General features: G+C 43.6%; 2 protein-coding genes, 2 non-coding genes and 1 pseudogene across 5 annotated transcripts; 2 read left to right on the top strand and 3 right to left on the bottom strand.

The window, feature by feature from the left end:
- Positions 1-723: 723 nt before the first annotated feature.
- Positions 724-8,546, top strand: LOC311369854 (E3 ubiquitin-protein ligase TRIM39-like; the record flags this gene model as incomplete). The annotated part of the gene is made up of 2 exons (XM_084488072.1): positions 724-916; positions 7,114-8,546. 2 exons carry the CDS (start codon positions 724-726, stop codon positions 8,544-8,546), a joined length of 1,626 nt encoding a protein of 541 aa, XP_084344198.1.
- A 2,977-nt stretch (positions 8,547-11,523) lies between these two features.
- Positions 11,524-14,705, top strand: LOC311369845 (E3 ubiquitin/ISG15 ligase TRIM25-like). The gene is given in 4 exon segments (XM_084488064.1): positions 11,524-11,622; positions 11,731-12,975; positions 13,467-13,823; positions 13,826-14,705. Coding segments are annotated over 3 exon segments (1,791 nt in total). The 5' UTR covers positions 11,524-11,622; positions 11,731-11,732; the 3' UTR covers positions 14,017-14,705.
- A 1,083-nt stretch (positions 14,706-15,788) lies between these two features.
- Positions 15,789-17,995, bottom strand: LOC311369775 (annotated as a pseudogene). Its single transcript has 3 exons — positions 17,927-17,995; positions 16,998-17,680; positions 15,789-15,797 (listed from the first exon to the last, which is right to left on the bottom strand). The product of its transcript is annotated as an uncharacterized misc_RNA (transcript).
- On the bottom strand, positions 15,932-16,094 carry LOC311370417 (U1 spliceosomal RNA). Its single transcript, XR_014640741.1, has one exon. It is a non-coding gene; the product is annotated as a U1 spliceosomal RNA (small nuclear RNA).
- Positions 16,512-16,696, bottom strand: LOC311369985 (U2 spliceosomal RNA). The gene has a single exon (XR_014640317.1). It is a non-coding gene; the product is annotated as a U2 spliceosomal RNA (small nuclear RNA).
- Positions 17,996-20,286: the final 2,291 nt, after the last annotated feature.

The following is a 20,286-nucleotide window of genomic DNA, read 5'->3' as shown; positions in this document are numbered from 1 at the left end:
GTGGACCAGCTCAGTCCTCTGGAGACAGACTTGGGAGTCAATTTTACTCCCAAGTCCCAACATATCAACAACAACAGAATATTTTAGAATTATGATTGATAAAGTTCCTATATAATCGAATGGTTATGCTGATAACAGCTCATGGAAAACATATGTGTGTGTGTGTGTGTGTGTGTGTGTGTGTGTGTGTGTGTGTGTGTGTGTGTGTCAAAATCAAGTCAAATGTAATTGTAGTAGCCTACAGCTCTTAATCAGTTAGTCACCACAAATCACCACTTAATAACAAACATTATTTTTTTTCCCGTGTTCTCTGTGTTCAGTCTTTTAATTATTGAACATATTTGATAAAGAAGAGAAAACATCAATGCACTGAAGCAGCCTACACAGTGCATGAATGTGCCCTGCCCACAGTGAGTGTGGAAGTTGAAACGTCAGTGAACTGTGTGTCCGTGGGGGCGGAGCCAGAAGTTAGCGGAGGAGAGCAGAGGATGTCGAGGAAACGAAACCTAACGTTCAAAACCAAAGCAACCGACGTGGAAGCAGTTCTCTCGTTCAGGAGAAATATAACACGCATTTTGGAGCAAATAGTCTGACAGACAGAAACCACAACAAGGTGAGCAAAAAAGCACAACTTCGGAAGAAGATAAAACCTCTCTTCCCGTTATGAAATTAGAAAAATAATGGTATTTTTCAATACATAAACCTTGTCGTCTGTGTCTAGGAATGGCCTCTGCCAACGCTTCCTGGTCTGAAGAGAACTTTTCATGTTCCATCTGTCTGGATGAGTTCAGCAGCCCAGTTACCACACCATGTGGACACAACTTCTGCAGAACCTGTATTACTAAGTTCTGGGATGAAAAAGTCCAGTACAAATGTCCTGTTTGCAATGAGCTTTTCCACGCAAGACCTGATCTACGTGTCAATATACTCTTATCAGAGCTGGCAGCTCAGATTAAAAAGTCTGTACGAGTAAAAGAGCAGCATTTTGTTGAATCAGCAGAAGTTCCCTGTGACGTCTGTACTGGGACCCAGCTGAAGGCCGTGAAGTTCTGCCTAGTGTGTCTTACTTCTTACTGCCAAACCCACCTGGAGCCACATCAGAGAGTCGCAGGCCTGAAGAAACATCAGCTGGTCGAGCCTATGGACCGTCTGGAAGACAGGATGTGTAATAAACACGACAGACTTCTGGAGCTCTTCTGCCAGACTGAACAGGTGTGTGTGTGTCAGTCCTGCACAGAGACAGACCACAAGTCCCATCCTGTTGTACCTCTAAAGGAGGAATATGAAGTGAAGACAGCCCAGCTGGGGAAGATGGAGGCTGAAGTTCCGCAGATGATCCAGGAGAGAAAACTAAAGATTAAGAAGATCAAAGACACAGTACAACTAAGCAACAAAGATGCAGACAGAGAGATAGCCGTTGGTGGACAGATCTTCACTGCTCTGATATGCTGCGTTGAAAAGTGCCGGGAAGATTTCAACCAAACGGTTAAAGAAAAACTGAAATCCACAGAGAAACAAGCTGAAGGCCTCATCAAAGAACTGGAGCAGGAAATAGAAGATCTAATCAATAGAAGCTCAGAGGTGAAGCAGCTCTCACACACTAAAGACCACCTCCACTTCCTCCAGGCCTTCAGATCCCTGAAGGATCCTCCACCCACCAGGGACTGGACGACGGTGGAAGTCCGTCCTCCGTCATACATAGGGACCTTGAGGAGATCCCTGGATCAGCTGGAGGAGACACTGAACATGGAGATGAAGAAGCTGCGTGATGCTGAACTGAAGAGGGTCCAGCAGTATGAAGTAGATGTGACTCTGGATCCTGATACAGCTTGTCCCCAGCTCATCCTGTCTGAGGATGGGAAACAAGTACATGATGGAGGTGTAGTGAAGAAACTCTCAGACAACCCTAAGAGATTTAAACAGTATATACATGTTCTCACAAGGCAGAGCTTCTCCTCAGGGAGATTTTACTTTGAGGTCCAGGTTAAAGTCAAGACTGAATGGTGTTTAGGAGTGGCCAGAGAGTCCATCAACAGAATAGGTAAGATTATAGAGACCCCTGAGACAGGTTACTGGAATATTTTCTGCAACAAGGATGGGTTGGTATTTAGAGACAACCCTCCTGTCTGTCTCCCTCTGAGAGCTGAGCTCCAGAAGGTGGGGGTGTTTGTTGATTGTGATGAGGGTCTGGTCTCCTTCTATGATGTGGAAGCCAGGGTTCATATCTACTCTGCTACTGGCTGCACCTTTAGTGAGCCTCTCTATCCAATCCTCTGCCCAGGTCTCTATAATAAGAAAGGTCTAAACTCTGCCCCCCTGATCATCTCACCTGTCAATCAAACATACTAGGCCCTTTGTTTGATAATAAAATAATCAAACAACCAAAACAACTAATGTTGTTTCCTGAATTAGAATCTCTGAGATCTGAGATAACTGATTTGATGTTGTACTGCTTCAACATCATTTAACAAGGAGAAATTCAGTAGGACGTGAACCCTGACTATTATAAAATATAACCCATTGTAAAATATTAGATAACATTATATTCTTTATTGTCTGTTTTCTCCAGTCTTTTAAAGGTTTACTGCTATACAATTGTTTATGGTTGCAGTTATGTATAACTAGTTTCAGGGATTGATGTGCATCATAATAATGGAATCATTGCTTTACTCCTGAATCATGAAACAAAACAATAAAATGTATGAATGTATGACTTTTCTGATTTAAATAAAAATTGAACAGCTGATGAGTCGACTTACTTTTAATGCCCACCATGCAACAACCCAACATGTGTAACACACTTACACAAAGGTCACAGTGACTACATGTAAAGACTCTCCTCATGTGTGTGAGTGACCGTGACTTTGTCTTGTCAGCTCTTCTCTCCTCTCCATCCTCTCATCTTAGTTTATCCTCTCTCCTTCCTCTCTCTTCTCTTCCTCCTCTCTCCTATCTCTGCTCTCCTTTCTAGCCCTTTGCTCTCCAGGATTGTGCTAAGTATTGTCTTGCATACACATTACACGTGTGTAAATACCCTTTTGACTTGTCTTTGCTATAGTCTACTACCTGTGCCCGGCGCATACAAGCAGCATTGGTGTCGCTCAGTGCTATGAGCGACACCCAGTGGCGTGAGCGGGTATCACCACAGAGGGGCGGAACGTACTTTGTGTCCCCTAATCCTACTCTTTTGAAGTACATCTAATTAGACAATTTATTTAATATTGTGAGACACGACTCTTTTTTTTCATTATATCGACTGATTTAGGTACAAAATTTATTAGAATTGCGTCGTTGAATAAAAAGAAGGTGTTAAATGAATGCAACGTGTATATGGCGTCGGCTTGGTGGCGGGTGTGTCGAGGACAGCCGCAGCGGACAGAGTGTGAGACGTCTCCCGCTGTCGCTCTCCAAGGTGCTGAACTCCGGCTGAGTGATGACGTCACACGCTTTGGACAAGCCACCGACCGCGTGGTTTAGGGAATCACCCCCGGTGTATAGTACTCCATTTAAAAAGGAGGAAGAATGTGAAACACTTTTCAGGAAGAACTACCTGCACCGAATGAGATGAGATAAGAGGAGGAAAGCGTTGAATTGTTGACAGCTCTTTTGTGCTATACAAAATCGTGGCCAGGTATTAAAAACAAGACTTGTTGTGTGTGGCTATTCTGTCTGGCTCCTAAACCTTCTCACCTACAACTATAGAAGATCATGTGAGCCAAACTATAACTCACAATATGACCATTAGCAGGTGTTTGTATCCAGAGCGTCCAGTGAGATGAAGGCCCAGGTCTGGGCTGCTCAGGGAGGACATTGGGGATCCTCTGGACGAGGAGTCTAAACAAACCAACCAACCGGGTCCCCTGAGCCCCTCAACAGTGCTGGTTCACTGTGGGGCTGCAGGGCTGCCGGCTCCCCTGTGAACGCCCCTTCAGTTCAGCTTCAATAAGAGGAGGACAGGTGTGTCGCATCAGTGCCTAACCAGCAGGGGACCGGGTCACCCTATCAGCCAATCAGAGGGGATGCCTGCAACAGCAGGGGACTGGGTCACCCTATCAGCCAATCAGAGGTGATGCCTGCAACAGCAGGTGTTTCACCTAGAGAGGGAGTCAGCGAATATAAATAATGCAAACTAATCTATAAATGCTGTAGAAAAGATGTCAAATGATTAATTAAGTCATTTTTTATTTTGATTTTTGAATTCATGAATTCAGTTCCTTCCTGAACTACGAGCCGTTCTGTGGTTCTCTGAGGGCGCGGCACCAACCACCATGCTCTACCGGTCGAGACACCAGGGACTAGAGATTCAAATCACAGAGAGGATTCCTGGAAATATATCTATAGAGAGAGAGAGAGAGAGAGAGAGAGAGAGAGAGAGAGAGAGAGAGAGAGAGAGAGAGAGAGAGAGAGAGAGAGAGAGAGAGAGAGAGAGAGAGAGAGAGAGAGAGAGAGAGAGAGACACTTGTTGGTTGGTGTGTGTGTCTGTGTGTGTGTGTGTGTGTGACAGGGTGTTATAACCCTCCAGTCTAGGTGATAGAGGGCCTAACATAAAGCCCACTCAAACATAGGAGGCTTGGGTTCAAAGCTTAACAAAGGGATTTATTGAGACATCAGGGTGAGCATGGGCCAAAATAACAAACATAAGTCTTAGCTTAAACAAAAACAGTCTAATTAAAACCAAAAAGACAAAGGGTAAGCCTAGCTTCCTCACTCACCCCTACCAGCACCTAAGCAAAGATCTGTCAGTCAATCAAAAACGGCCAACCAATGGCCACCAAGGCAACAAACAGCACAAAACCAACAGGCAGTGGCATTGTGAGTATTACACTAGTTCAACACCAATACAAGACACAAGCATAAGTGTCACTAAGACAAGGGACGTAAGACACACAAGCATCCAGCTTGCCGGTGTGTTTGGTCTTCTAGCATTCGGTTTCAAACAGCTAGCACTGACGACCCTTTAACTGATGGCTTGGCCCTCGTTGCCATGCCTCCTCCAATCAGTGCAGTGGAGTCCCCAATGGCCATTTTGTGTTCCTAAAAACATACCTAAAAAAAAACAGAAAGGGAAAATCCAGAACCCCACAAATACCTTGGAACGTAACACAGGGAAATAAAATACCTTAGATGATGACATCATACAGCCGTCCTAACAAATTCTTTTTTTTCTTGTTTTGTGTTTGGATGAAAGGTGATGCAGTGGGTTACATAGTAGTGATCTGGATTCATCCTGGATCAAATCTCAACTTAAATGCATAGCATTTTAAAAATGTATGTAAATATGCCCTCAAATGGCCCTCTATTAAACACATGCTACTGCACACGTTAGCTGATACTGGCAGTTCTGGCGGTTATCAGATTACATGAATCAAATGTTTTGGCTCCACATCAGAGACGGTGAAAACCTGATCTGCAATCAAGCCCCGCCCCTCAATGGAAAACTACTGTCTACCAGACGTCAGCCAGAATGCATGTTTTACATTCTGATAGTGGGTTAGGTTTAATGTTAGGGATAGGTCCCGCTCCAACAGCGTGTTTGGTTTTCCTTTACAACTTGACTGCTAGTTACTTTATTACAGCAACCCTATTGTCCAAAATATGATTCTTATTCTGCCCTTTTTGCTCTGCAGGCTTAATTTGTTCAGAATGGAATAAAAATGATTCTGCTTGATTAATTGGTGGGAGGATGGGTTTTGGATGGGTCTCTTTTGACACTCGAGCATTTCTCATCATTTTGAACCAAATTAATGACTGCAGTGAAAGATTAACAAAGAGAAGGTCCAGTTATTGTTGTTCTGAGTTTCATCTGTCTGTTCAGACAACACAGGTAGAAAGGTCTTTAATTGTCTAGTTCTGTAATAACTCTGTAGCTTGATTCAGCTGATCCGTACCATAAGGTGAGTGTACTGTGATTGGTCACCTGCTTTGCTACGGAGCCAGGAGGGAAAGCAGACTCAACCCATTCAGTTGGCTTGAAGGAATAGAAGGAAATCCATGGACTGAAATTATCCTTTTTATTATTACCCCTACTGTTATTATTATTATTATTATTATTATTATTATTATTAAACCACAATACCAGTTTTCCATCACTTTAGATTTACACACTGTTTGTCCCTGGCACTTAAAGGTTACCCAAAATGCACCACCAGTGATAATGCAACATTGTTAACTGCCACGGCACATTTGAGGTTTGTTTCACTGTCTCTGTGCTGGCATTGACTGTGTTGTCTCTGAATAGTGAACTTGTTGGTTTGGTTCGTCTGCCCTACCCTGAGTCACATGATGCAAATGTTTTATGTGGTTAGAGATGAGCCTTATATAACTACCAGAGTTAAATCAATATTACATCACAAACCAAACTAGCACAAATAACCTGGACATACAGGGAGAGTATTGTTTTTATGAAGATAGAAATAAAAACACCAGCCTCAGGAAAATTCAAGTCAACTTTTTTTCTCTTAATCGCAGTTACAGTGGAAAATCACCATTAAATCAGCACAATGTCTCTGGTTTTGCACCATCTCTTGGTCTGTGTTTTGTCCTATATTGTGCTTTCAAACATCTTTGAAATCACATCAATGTTTTTGAAGAACAGCGCATGAATGTCTGGGAACTGTGTGTCCGTTGGGGCAGGGCCAGGTGTTAGGGGAGGAGCCAGGTTTTAGGGGAGGAGAGCAGAGGACGTCTGGTTCAAGAAACTAAACGTAACATTCATAGAAACCAAAGCCAACCGACGTGGAAGCAGTTCTCTCATTCAGGAGGAAAATAAAAGGCATTTTGAAACAAATAGTCAGAGACAGAAACCACAACAAGGTGAGTAAAACAGCACAACCTTGAGAGAAGTTAAAACCGCTCTTCTGGTTATGGAATAACAAAAATAATGGATGATTGCTCAACACATACACCTTGTCGTCTGTGTCTAGGAATGGCCTCTGCTAACACTTCCTGGTCTGAAGAGAACTTTTCATGTTCCATCTGATGAATTCAGCAGCCCAGTTACCACACCATGTGGACACAACTTCTGCAGAAACTGTATTACAAAGTACTGGGATGAACAAATCTGGTTCAAATGTCCTGTTTGCAACAAGATTTTTCAAACTAGACCCTTTCTACGAGTCAACACCCTCTTATCAGAGCTGGCAGCTCAGTTTAGAATGTCTGTACGAGTAAAAGAGCAGCCTGGTTTTAACCCAGCAGAAGTTCCCTGTGACGTCTGTACTGGGACCCAGCTGAAGGCTGTGAAGTCCTGCCTAGAGTGTTTTACCTCTTACTGCCAAACCCACCTGGAGCCACATCAGAGAGTCGCAGTCCTGAAGAGACATCAGCTGGTCGAGCCTATGGACCCTCTGGAAGACAGGATGTGTAAGAAACACAATCAACTTCTGAAGCTCTTTTGCATGATTGAACAGGTGTGTGTGTGTCAGTTCTGCACAGAGACAGACCACAAGTTCCACCCTGTTGTACCTCTAAAGGAGGACTATGAAGTGAAGACGGCCCAGCTGGGGAAGATAGAGGCTGAAGTTCAGCAGATGATCCAGGAGAGAAAACTAAAGATTAAGGAGATCAAAGACACGGTAGACATTAGCAAGAAAGATGCAGACAGAGAGATAGCCGATGGTGTACAGATCCTCACTTCTCTGATGCACCACATTGAAAAGTGCCGGGATGAATTCTATCGAACGGTTAAAGAGAAACATAAATCCACAGAGAAACAAGCTGAAGGCCTCATCAAAGAGCTGGAGCAGGAAATAGAAGATCTGACCAATAGAAGCTCAGAGGTGAAGCAGCTCTCACACACTAAAGACCACCTCCACTTCCTCCAGGCCTTCAGGTCCCTGAAGAATCCTCCACCCACCAGGGACTGGACGACGGTGGAGGTCCGTCCTCTGTCATACATAGGGACCTTGAGGAGATCCCTGGATCAGCTGGAGGAGACACTGAACAAGGAGATGAAGAAGCTGCGTGACGCTGAACTGAAGAGTGTACAGCAGTATGAAGTAGATCTGACTCTGGATCCTGATACAGCTCATCCCCTGCTCATCCTGTCTGAGGATGGGAAACAAGTACATGATGGAGGTGTAAGGAAGAAACTCCCAGACAACCCTAAGAGATTTACAGCGTGTGTATGTGTTCTCACGAGGCAGAGCTTCTCCTCAGGGAGATTTTACTTTGAGGTCCAGGTTAAAGACAAGACTGCATGGTATTTGGGAGTGGCCAGAGAATCCATTAACAGAAAAGGTGGGACCACGCGGACCCCTGAGACGGGTTACTGGATTCTCTACTACTACAAGGATGGGTTTGTATTTAAAGATAACCCTTCTGTCCATCTCCCTCTGAGAGCTGAGCTCCAGAAGGTGGGGGTGTTTGTTGATTGTGATGAGGGTCTGGTCTCCTTCTATGATGTGGAAGCCAGGGTTCATATCTGCTCTGCTACTGGCTGTACCTTTAGAGAACCTCTCTATCCATTTCTCTGCCCAGGCCGCCATGATTATGAAAGTAACAACTCCGCCCCCCTGATCATCTCACCTGTCAATCAAACAGACTAGGAGCTTTGTTTGATAATGAAATAGTCAACAACCAAAACAACTAATGTTGTTTCTTGAATAAGAATCTCTTCCATGTGAGATCTGAGAGAACTGCATTACTGTCTTACTGCTGTCATTTAACAAGGAGAAATTCAGTAGGAAGTGAACCCTGACTATTATAAATGATAACCCATTGTAAATCATTAGATAACATTTTCTCCATTGTCTGTTTTCTCCAGTTTTTTAAAGGTTTACTGCTATACAATTGTTTATGGTTGCAGTTATGTATAACTACTTTCAGGGATTGATGTGCTTCATAATAATCAAATCATTACTTTACTTCTGAATCATGAATGACGACACAATAAAATGTATGAATGTATGACTTTTATGGTTTAAATAAAAATGGAAAAACAGCTGATGAGTCGATTTACTTTTAATGTCCACCATACAACAACCCAACATGTGTAACACACTAACACTAAGGACACTCATCCAGGATTGTGTTAAGTATTGTCTTGCTGCTGCATACACATTACATGTGTGTAAATATCCGTTTGACGTGTCTTTGCTATGGTCTACTACCTGTGCCCTAGCGCATACAAGCAGCAGTCCTATAATCAGTGTTCTGAGCGACACCCAGTGGCGGGAGCGGGTATCACCACAGAGGGGCGGGACGTTCTTTGTGTCCCCAAATCCTACTCTTTTGTAGTACATCTAATTAGACTATTCATTTAATAATGTGAGACATGATTCTTTTTTTTTTTTTTCATTATATCGCATGATTAAGGTACAAATTACTTTCTTTCTTTCCTCATTTATTTTGATCAGCCGTAAAATTCATCTGCGGTCTCGTTCTCACACACAGTATTATTAGAATTGCATCGTTGACTAACATGAAGGTGTTTAATGAATGCAGCGTGTATATGGTGTTGGCTCGGTGACGGGTGTGTCGAGGACAGCCACAGCAGACAGAGTGGGAGACGTCTCCCGCTGTCGCTCTCCAAGGTGCTGAACTCTGGCTGAGTGATGACGTCACACGCTTTGGACAAGCCACCGACCGCGTGTTTTAGGGAATCACCCCCGGTGAACGTACTCCATTTAAAAAGGAGTAATAATGTGAAACACTCTGCAGGAAGAACTAGGCCTACCTGTACCGAATGAGATGAGATAAGATGAAGGAAGCATATAATTGTTGACAGATGTTTTGTGCCATACAAAATCTCAATGGCATTAAAAACAAGACTCGATACATGTGGCTATTCTGTCTGGTTCTTAACTGACTATCGCAATACTGTTCATTCCTTACCGCATCACGTCTGTCTGCGCTCTGACGTCATCTATTGCCCTCCTCCCGTAACGTTGCTCTCTCACGTCGTATCGCGAGAGTTGAGCGAGAGTTTCGGTTTCGACGGTGATGAATCGGGGTTGTTCATGAGCGGATCAGGTGGCGTGTGGTGGGCCGTTCTGCCATCTTTGTAGTCCACACACTGACTAACGGAACACACTCGTGAAGATGTGTCGTTACATGTCGTTCAGGGTCTGGTCTCTCACGATGTCCAAATCGTAGTAGGCCTAGATATATTTTTTATAGTTTTGATTATTTTGATGTTGTATTCTTCCTGCCCCCAGCATAACATGTTGTAACAACTTGAATAAGCCAAGTTTAGATCGTCTCAACCCCCGCCAACCAATTCCTCCACACACACACACACACACACACACACACACACACACACACACACACACACACACACACACACACACACACACACACACACACACACACACACACACACACACACACACACACACACACGAAAAATGTTGCTGTGTTTTTCTTTCTATTATGGGAAACATGGGTCTTTATTCTTTGAGTGTGTGTGTGTGTGTGTGTGTGTGTGTGTGTGTGTGTGTGTGTGTGTGTGTGTGTGTGTATGGCAAGCCAATTTGACATAAATTCGCTAGATTGGATATGTGTTGCAGATATCTGCAATTCAGTTTCGCCTAGTCAAAAAGAACATTTTGGATATCCGCAACTACATTCCTCCTATCCACAATTGTCATTTCAGATATCCACAAAGACATTCCTCCTAGGAGAAATGACGTCTTTTTTGCCATTCATGTCTATGGGGTTTCTCATTACAGATATCTACAATTCAATTGCGGATATCCACTATGTGAATTACGGATATCTGCAACTGAATTGTAGATATCTGTAATTCCAGTTTGAGATATCTACAATTTGATTCTGACTAGTCATAATTCAAGTTCAAGATATCTTTAATTCACCTCAATTCAAGATATCTACATGTCCCTTTTCAGATATCTTAAATGAAGTTTTGACTAGGCAAAATTAAGTTGTAGATATCTCTAACTGGAGTTATGACTAGTCAAAACGACGTTGTAGATATCTCAAACTGGAGTTAGGGATAGTCAGAATCAAATTGTAGATATCTCAAACTGGAATTACAGATATCTACAATTCAGTTGCAGATATCCGTAATTCACATAGTGGATATCCTCAATTGAATTGTAGATATCTGTAATGAGAAACCCCATAGACATGAATGGCAAAAAAGACGTCATTTCTCCTAGGAGGAATGTCTTTGTGGATATCTGAAATGACAATTGTGGATAGGAGGAATGTAGTTGTGGATATCCAAAATGTTCTTTTTGACTAGGCGAAACTGAATTGCAGATATCTTTATCTGTCGTTTCGACTAGTCACAATTACATTACAGATATCTTGAATGAAAATTCCAACTATTCAAAATGTAATTACGACTAGTCAGAAAGAAGTTGTTGATATCTACAATGTTAATTCCGGATAGTCAAACTTAGTTGATAAATGACAATTCGGCTTGCCATAGTGTGTGTGTGTGTGTGTGTGGAAGTTGCAACGTCAATGAACTGCGTCCGTGGGGGCGGAGCCAGGGTGTTAGCGGAGGAGAGGAGATGACGTCATGTTGAGGAAACGAAACTTAAGTTTCATAAAACCCAAAGCCAGCCGACGTGGAAGCATTTCTCTCTTTCAGGAGAAAACTAAAACACACATTTCGGAACAAATTGTCTGACAGACAGAAACAACGACAAGGTGAGTAAAACTGCACAACTTTGATAGAAGTTAAAACCTCTCTTCCCGTTATTGAATTAGAAATATAGTGAAATTGCTCAATACATAAACCTTGTCGTCTGTGTCTAGGAATGGCCTCTGCTAACACTTCCTGGTCTGAGGAGAACTTTTCATGTTCCATCTGTCTGGATGTGTTCACCAGTCCAGTTTCCACACCATGTAGACACAACTTCTGCAGGACCTGTATTACAAAGTTCTGGGATGAACAACTCCAGTACAAATGTCCTGTTTGCAACGAGCTTTTCCACACTAGACCTGATCTACGGGTCAATACCCTCTTATCAGAGCTGGCAGCTCAGTTTAGAACGTCCGTACGAGTAGAAGAGCAGCCTTGTGTTGAACCAGCAGAAGTTCCCTGTGACGTCTGTACTGGGACCCAGCTGAAGGCTGTGAAGTCCTGCCTAGTGTGTCTTATCTCTTACTGCCAAACCCACCTGGAGCCACATCAGAGAGTCGCAGTCCTGAAGAGACATCAGCTGGTTGAGCCTATGGACCGTCTGGAAGACAGGATTTGTACGAAACACAATCAGCTGCTGGAGCTCTTCTGCCAGACTGAACAGGTGTCTGTATGTCAGTTCTGCACAGAGACAGACCACAAGTCCCATCCTGTTGTACCTCTAAAGGAGGAATATGAAGTGAAGACGGCCCAGCTGGGGAAGATAGAGGCTGAAGTTCCGCAGATGATCTGGGAGAGAAAACTAAAGATTAAGGAGATCAAAGACACAGTAGACATGAGCAAGAACGATGCAGACAGAGAGATATCTGATGGTGGGCAGGTCTTCACTGCTCTGATAGGCTGTGTTGAAAAGTGCCGGGATGATTTCAACCAAACGGTTCAAGAGAAACTGAAATCCACAGAGAAACAAGCTGAAGACCTTATCAAAGAGCTGGAGCAGGAAATAGAAGATCTGACCAATAGAAGCTCAGAGGTGAAGCAGCTTTCACACACTAAAGACCACCTCCACTTCCTCCAGGCCTTCATATCTTTTAAGAATCCTCTACCCACCAGGGACTGGACGACCGTGGAGGTCTGTCCTCCGTCATACGTAGGGACCTTGAGGAGATCCCTGGATCAGCTGGAGGAGACCCTGAACATGGAGACGAAGAAGCTGCCTGATGCTGAACTGAGAAAGGTCCAGCAGTATGAAGTAGATGTGACTCTGGATCCTGATACAGCTCATGCCACGCCCATCTGGTCTGAGTATGGGAAACAAGTACATGATGGAGATGTGGTGAAGAAACTCCCAGACAACCCTAAGAGATTTACACATGATATACATGTTCTGCCTGACCTGAAACTAGGTGTAAAGAAGTGTAAGTGTGAAATCCAATATTTATTATTTTTGTTTTATGAATTATTAACAATGATTATAAGTAGTATTTGCACACAATTGAACAATAATCATGGTACCATCATTATTAATTATAGTTAGTAATAAGGATTGTTACTTATATAATGTGTGTTTTCTTGTGTTAATCATTATTGTTATTATGTCTTTTATGTTATGCTTTAACATCTGCGAATAATGTTCGGTAATAATTATTATGAATGTGTCTGTATTCACAGTATGATTATAAAAGTTAATATTATTCATTGCTATCATTATATTAGACATAATCATGTAACTAAACAGGTTATTTATTTTTTATATAAAAATAAAAAATTACAATGGATATAAAATAACTTAATGGAATGCTGTTGATGATAATATTAATATACATTGCTTGAAATGATGTAAATGACTACTTCATCAGGGCATTTCTGTCTAGTTAAAGGGCCTGATCATGTCTTGTTTTCCCGTCAGATTCCTGTAACCTCACACTGGACCGGAACACAGCCCACAGACAACTCTCTCTGTCTGAGGACCACAGAGAGGTGACACGGCTTGGAAGGACAAAGAGATATCTTGATCACCCAGAGAGATTTAGCTACCATAGACAGGTGTTGTGTAGAGAGGGTCTGACTGGCCGCCGTTACTGGGAGGTAGAGTGGGAAGGAAGGGTAGATATAGGAGTGACATACAGAGGAATCCCAAGGAGAGGAAAGGGGGACGACGGTGAGCTTGGACGGCATATACATTCTTGGTGTCTTAGTTTTGATGATGGGGGTGAAGATACTTTCTCTACCTGGTACAACTACAAACAGAATGGTCTCCCCTCCCATTTGACAGAATAGGAGTGTATCTGCACCAATCTGCTGGCATTCTGTCCTTCTACAGTGTGTCCCCAGATGTAGGAGGGTCCTCAGGCAAACGGACACACCTCCACACCTTCCATTCCACATTCACTCAGGACCTCTACCCTGGGTTTATGTTACATGATATTGATTCCAAAGTGTTGTTGTGTCTGTTGTAGTCTCTCTCCCTCCCTCCTTTAGTGCAGGGCAGGGTTGTGGTCTCTACAGAGTGAGGGACTTTAAAGGTAGAGTTATGGTTGGACGTTGACGCAACGCAAGGGGGTTTACGGCCCCACTATGTCCTTGCGGACCCTCCTTGCATCCACCGCAAGGCCCTGACGTGCGCCTCCAAAAGAGTGTAACCTTGCCTTGTCTTCTCTGACCAAGATATGTACAGGTTGAACATCAGAGAACTGAATGATGATGATGAAGGTGAAAAGAAAATCTGCATTCTAGTGAATTCTTATGGACATGAATAACAACATAAGAAGCAGACAGAAAATAGGTTCGAAAAATAATGTGTATTCCTAAAACAAATATATAATAAATATACCCACAAAAATCAATTGTTTTCTATGTGTGCAGATATAGCATAGCAGCATTGTAACCTGATAGCAGGGCTGCTCTCTGCCTTTTCATGGAGATTATATGATTTTATTTCTTGTTCAAGATCCTGTAAATAATGTAATTTAAATAAGAGTCTCTCTCTCTCTCTCTCTCTCTCTCTCTCTCTCTCTCTCTCTCTCTCTCTCTCTCTCTCTCTCTCTCTCTCTAAAGTGGTTTCCTCTGTTGCCTCCCTTTGCTTCTTAATCACAATAACAATCTGATGTATTTAATTTTAAATATTGGGCTTTGTTTGACCTTCACTGTTTTTTTAATAAATAAAATAAATGTAAAACTAAAAGTGTGTTTGATTTCAGTTCCCCAATTGTTGCTAGTCCCATCTTTGTCCACTGGGTGGAGTAGGATTTACTTGTTGCTCAGGTGAGTGATGCGACATCCCCCCAGAGAGTGTATTCCCTGAAACTTGACTGTAATGTTTGGACATTAGGGTTGCACTGCAGTGCGATGCAGGTGTGGCAGGTTGAACACCTCTGGCCGTTCTCGGGGTGTGATTGGCCGAGCCATCCTGATTAAGGTGGGGGGGGCGGACTTTATTCTAATATAAGGTCGGTGGACGTCATCGGAAGCCATATGTCGTGCCCGGTTTTGGCTTCCGGGGCGTCCATGGCTCGGTGGCGTTGGGGGTGGTTACTTTGCATGGCGTTCAACTGAAACCTGCAAGTAGGTGCTGGCTTGGGATCATCTGGAGGTAGGCTGTTATTAATTCGCTACTCTTGTCAGTCAGCATGTGTAAACTAAGGACTAACTCTTCTCCGGTTGTGCCGTTAGCCGTGGAGGAGCTGTAACTCCGCTCACCAGACCAACTGTTGGAGAGGCATTCATCGGTCCACGGGCTGAAGTGGATCGTGGCCAATTGCCCTCATGTCACTGAAGGGCTGCTGTTCTGTTCCATCATAAGGATTCGGTCTCGAACGCATAACAACCTGCATATGCAAATTATTATTTCTTTTGTGTGCAATCTGTATGCAATAGTGTGCTGCCCAGCTTCCTCGCCTGCCCTGCATGCTGTTCATGCTTATTTGTTTGTGTTGGTGTGGTGGTGCAGTGTCGTGCTGCTGCTGGCTCCGTCTAACTTGCATGCGCAAATGATTGTTTTCTTTATTTGTTTTATTTTGTTTTATAGGCGGCTACGCATCCTCCCTGCATGCTGCTTCACTATTTTGTTTGTTTTGTTTGTCGTTTCTTGCCAATCGACTGTGTGGGTGGTCCAGTCCGCCGGATTATTGTATATTGATGTATCCGGTATTGGTAATAAATTGTATATGTTTTGAACTCCAGTCTCTGGTCTGGATTGTACGAACTTGTATTGCCTGTTTTCTGTAGTGTCTCAGGGGGGCTGTAGCACATGTAAGTGAGCACAGTTCTGTTCCTAGGGCATCCCCCTCCCCTAGGTGGCGTTGTCGACACCAACAAATTCTTGCCACGGTCACACAGGCATTCGTAGCTATTTTTTCTTTAGAACAACATAATCAGGGGAGAGCGCGAACGCAGTCCCCCACTACCAGAAATTATGCAATCGAGATTCCCACATTTGGAATTTGCACGGGTCAGCAACAGCCTCAGTGCAATGGCTGAGCCTCGCTATGGGTGAACCACCTTCTTGATCATGGTATCTCCCTTACCAGGTAAGTATGAGTTGTGAGCGTTCAGTGTGGCTACACGTTGCCCACGCGTGCTCCCGTGGGGGACGGTTGCAAAGCATTCAGCAAAGGGACGAGATACACTGGAACACAAAGTGTTGGCAACATTCCTACACGTCTAGACTGTATAGACACTGTAGACCACCGATCACACGTTTTTAACTTGAATCTGAAATCAGCGTGGGTGGAAGCAAAACGACAGCAAACCTGGAGATCAGAGTTATTTGAACACTACAATGTATTGTTTATATAAATATATATGTAGCCAATAACAGAATCCCGTTGGAATAAATGTTCATGGTGCGTTTTCATACGCACGTTTAAACTGTAAATGATCATGGTCACTTTGTTGTCAAAACGCGGACGGGTGTAGCATCAGCAGGAGATGCATTTTGATTTGAACAGTCATAGGAGGGTGCACCGGTCCTGGAGGCACTGCAATACCAGGTCGATGCGTGGAGTGGACGGAGCAAGCCCCTTTTCCATCTCCAAGTTCCAAAAATCAATTTAATATATGGTCCCCGGGTAGGGGACGTATCAGATATTAAACTGATAAGAACAGATTTTTTTTATTTTATTTTTTTTCAAAAGTTTGACACAAGTTACTGCATCATAGCGGTCACATCACATATTATGCAGTTTGTTTCAGTGTTTCAAGGGCATACACAATAAAATATTATATATATATTTTTTAAACTAAACAAGGAATTGAACAGTCAGTTTCTAAAAAAATAAAACTGTTTTAAATGAATAAATACAATATACATGAATTTGTTGTTTTGTAAAAAAAACAAAACATTATTGCTTAAAAACACCACTAAAATATTGCTGTGCAGGAACGGGAGGAACCTGTTAAAAACATTAAAAACAGAGTACCATATCCTGCTCTCCCCAACAGCGTTGGTCTCTCGGAACCTGTCGCTCAGCGGATCTCCTCCCCCTTCTGCTCCTTTCCACCTGGCTCTCCGGGAGAGCCAGGCCGCCGCTGCCTCGACCTTTCTGCGCGTGGCTCCGGCTCCCTCCTCCGAATGGGCACAGAGGCGATTTCTTCTGCTGGCTGTGTCCTAGGCCTGCCGCCTGCAGCGACGGCCACTTTGACCGTTGCTGCGGCCATCCGGAGCACAGCCAAGGGGGGGATCTGCTTGTGCTTGCTTACCAGCAGGTTTCTGGAGGTCCATATGGCGTCTTTTATGGCGGCTAGGGTAAGCCACTGCCTGGGGAATTCCACTGCAGTATTTGGGCTTACCCCATACAGCACCAACTGGGCTGTCAGGACCTCCCCTGCTGGTAAGTACGGGAATTGTAGGGAGCCGGCCGTTGCCCACTGGTCTCTAGCAGCGCTGCACTCCCAGAGCAGGTGCCTCACCGACTCAGGCGCGCCACAACCTGGTCGGGGGCAAGTTGCGGATACGGCCATGCCCCGGGAGTGCATGACGGCTCTGACCGGGAGGATCTCATGAGCTATCATCCATGACAGGTCCCGGAGTCTGTTGGGGAGGGCAGTATGGTTCACATTTTTCCAAACAGTTGCGGGCTCACCGAGTGCCAGCCCACGCACTGGACTAACTGGTTCGCGCTCCTGCACTACCGCAATCATTAAGTGATGGCTCTCCAAGACTTTTTGCTCCTCATTTTCGAGGTTACATTTTTTTAAAAAGGTCTTAATAAAAACATAGGACTGGGGCAGGTGAAAAGATACTGGCGTCCTATGGTCTGATATATAAAATGGGAACTTTTTTAAATAGGACCCCATCCAGAAGCGTGTCATTGCCACAGTTTTGCTTTGGCTGGATGGGGCCATTGCATTTTTTATGTGTAGGGCTACGTATCGGCTTCCTAGAAACAGGTGGAGGTCTGGGACTCCTTTCCCCCCTCTTTCTTTTGTTTTCTTCATTTCATTTCTTTTTAGTCGTTCCCACTTGGACCCCCACAGGAAGTAAAAGACTGCCCGTTCCAGATCTAAAAGCACTCTGCGGGGTGGAATAAAAACAGAGCAGACCAATAAGAGCAAAGGTAAAATCACTGATTTAATGATTAAAACCTTTCCTTCCATTGTTAGTCCTCTAAGTCCCCAGTATCCCAGTCTCTGCCTCACTTTCCCTACCATGTCCGGCCAATTTTCAGTACCCTCCCCCTCCCTGTCAAATTTGACCCCGAGTATCTTTAAGTCGGTCTGTTTAATGGTCAGGGGGAGTCCAGTCGTCTCGGTCACCGTCCATGGTCCATAAAAAAGGGCTTGGGTCTTCCCTCGGTTGAGTTTGGACCCAGAGGCCAGTCCGTATGAGTCGGTCAAGTCCAGTGCCCTCTGTAGAGAAGAAAGGTCCGTACATAAAATGTTAACGTCGTCCATATATAAAACACACTTGCTAAAAAGTCCCCCACTTCCCGGTATGCCCACCCCTTTAATCCATGGGTCCCTTCTCAATACCTGGGCTAGTGGTTCTATGCACGCCACGTAGAGGAGAGCAGATAACGGACAACCCTGACGGACACCGCAGCGCAAGTCTACTGCTTTTGTAAGTTGCCTGTTAACAAGAAATTTGCTGGTGATGTCCCGATACAGCAATCCCACCCACTCTACATACCTTTGTGGTGCGAGACCCGATCAAAAGCTTTCTCAAAATCTAAATTTAGGACTACTAGTCTAATATTTCTGTTTCTCGCATAACAGATGGTGTCTCTAATCAGTACTAGGCTGTCGGTGATCTTTCTCCCCGGTATGCCACAGGTTTGATCCGGGTGGATTACATCCCCTAAAACAACAGACATTCTGTTGGCTAAAAGTTTGCTAAAAAGTTTACAGTCGACGTTTAAAAGGGTAATTGGTCTCCAGTTCTTTAGGTCAGTCTTGTCGTCTTTTTTGTGTAATAGTTTTACTATCCCTGATCTAAAGCTGTCTGGTAGTCGGCCTAGTCCTTGGAATTCCTTAAAAACAGTCAACAAGTCGGTTGCTAAAATGTCCCAGAACGTCCGATAAAATTCGATTGGAAGCCCATCTTCCCCCGGCGATTTACCCCTCTTAAAACAAGACAAACAATTGAAAAGTTCTAAAAGGTTAAAATCCCGGGTTAAAAACGTACTTTCACCGATTTTCTTTTGTATTTTATTCAGGATCTCCTCTTTTGTTTTTTCTTCTATACGTTTTTCATTATACAGCTCTCTGTAGTAAGACTCTATTTCATCCATAATTTCATCTTGCGTTTCAGTGTGTTCCCCATTTTTCTTTTTTAATTTAAAGATACCCTCCCCGCTGTTTATAATTTTTTTAAAGAAATATCGGGTACATTTTTCCCCTTCTTCTATGTCTCTTTCTTATCTTCTGATTATAATACCCTTGCTTTTCATTTCTGCTAAAACCGACATTTGTGCTTTTACCTCTCTTATTTCATGATTGTAGTCGAAACCTTGTTGTCTTAATTTAAAATACCGTTGTAGTCTTTTCTGCAGCCCCACCATGCATCTATTTTTCTGTTTTTTTAAGTTTTATCCCTGCCTTTCTAAAAAAAGTCTTTGTCTTTCCCTTCACCATTTCCCACCAGTGTGCGTGTGTTTTGTACAAGTCTTGGAGGGTCTGCCATTGACTGAATTGCTCCCTGTACTGAATGGATAAATCTATATCTTCTATCAGGGAGCAATTCAGTTTCCACAGACCACTACCTTTTGTCTCACCTGAAGGGAGTGAAAGGGTGCAGGAGAGCATAGCGTGATCGGAAAAGAAAACAGGGGTTAATCTAGCATCGGTTGGCGGGCAGTCTCTGGTAAAAATATAGTCTATTCGAGAGGCTCTGGAACCATCACTACTGAACCAGGTGAAGCCCTCCTCTCTTGGATGCAAGGTTTTAAAACAGTCTTTCAGTTTAAAATCCCTGCACTGAGCCTTCAATAAAACCGACGTCTTGTCTACTCTAAAATCTTCCCCCGCTCCTCTCCGATCGCTCCTTGTTAAAATACAATTAAAGTCTCCCCCTAAAACTAATGGCACTCTGCCTAGCATGTGGGGCTGCAGGTCTTGTAAAAGGTCATGCCTGTCATTTTTGTTGTTAAAACCGTAAATGTTTAAGAGATTAAAATCCCTTCCCATAAAAGTCAAGTGTGCTAAAAGTGCCCTTCCGTCTCTCACCACAGTGCTGCCCTTCACCAGGATGGAGGGGTTCTTAATTAAAATGGCCACCCCGTCGTTTTTGT

This window comes from Micromesistius poutassou, assembly GCF_964030765.1.
Source record: "Micromesistius poutassou genome assembly, chromosome: 24".
In the NCBI taxonomy this organism is placed as follows: Eukaryota; Metazoa; Chordata; class Actinopteri; order Gadiformes; family Gadidae; genus Micromesistius; species Micromesistius poutassou.
Note: the sequence above shows the minus strand (reverse complement) of the source record. Positions and strands in the feature narration are given on the sequence as shown.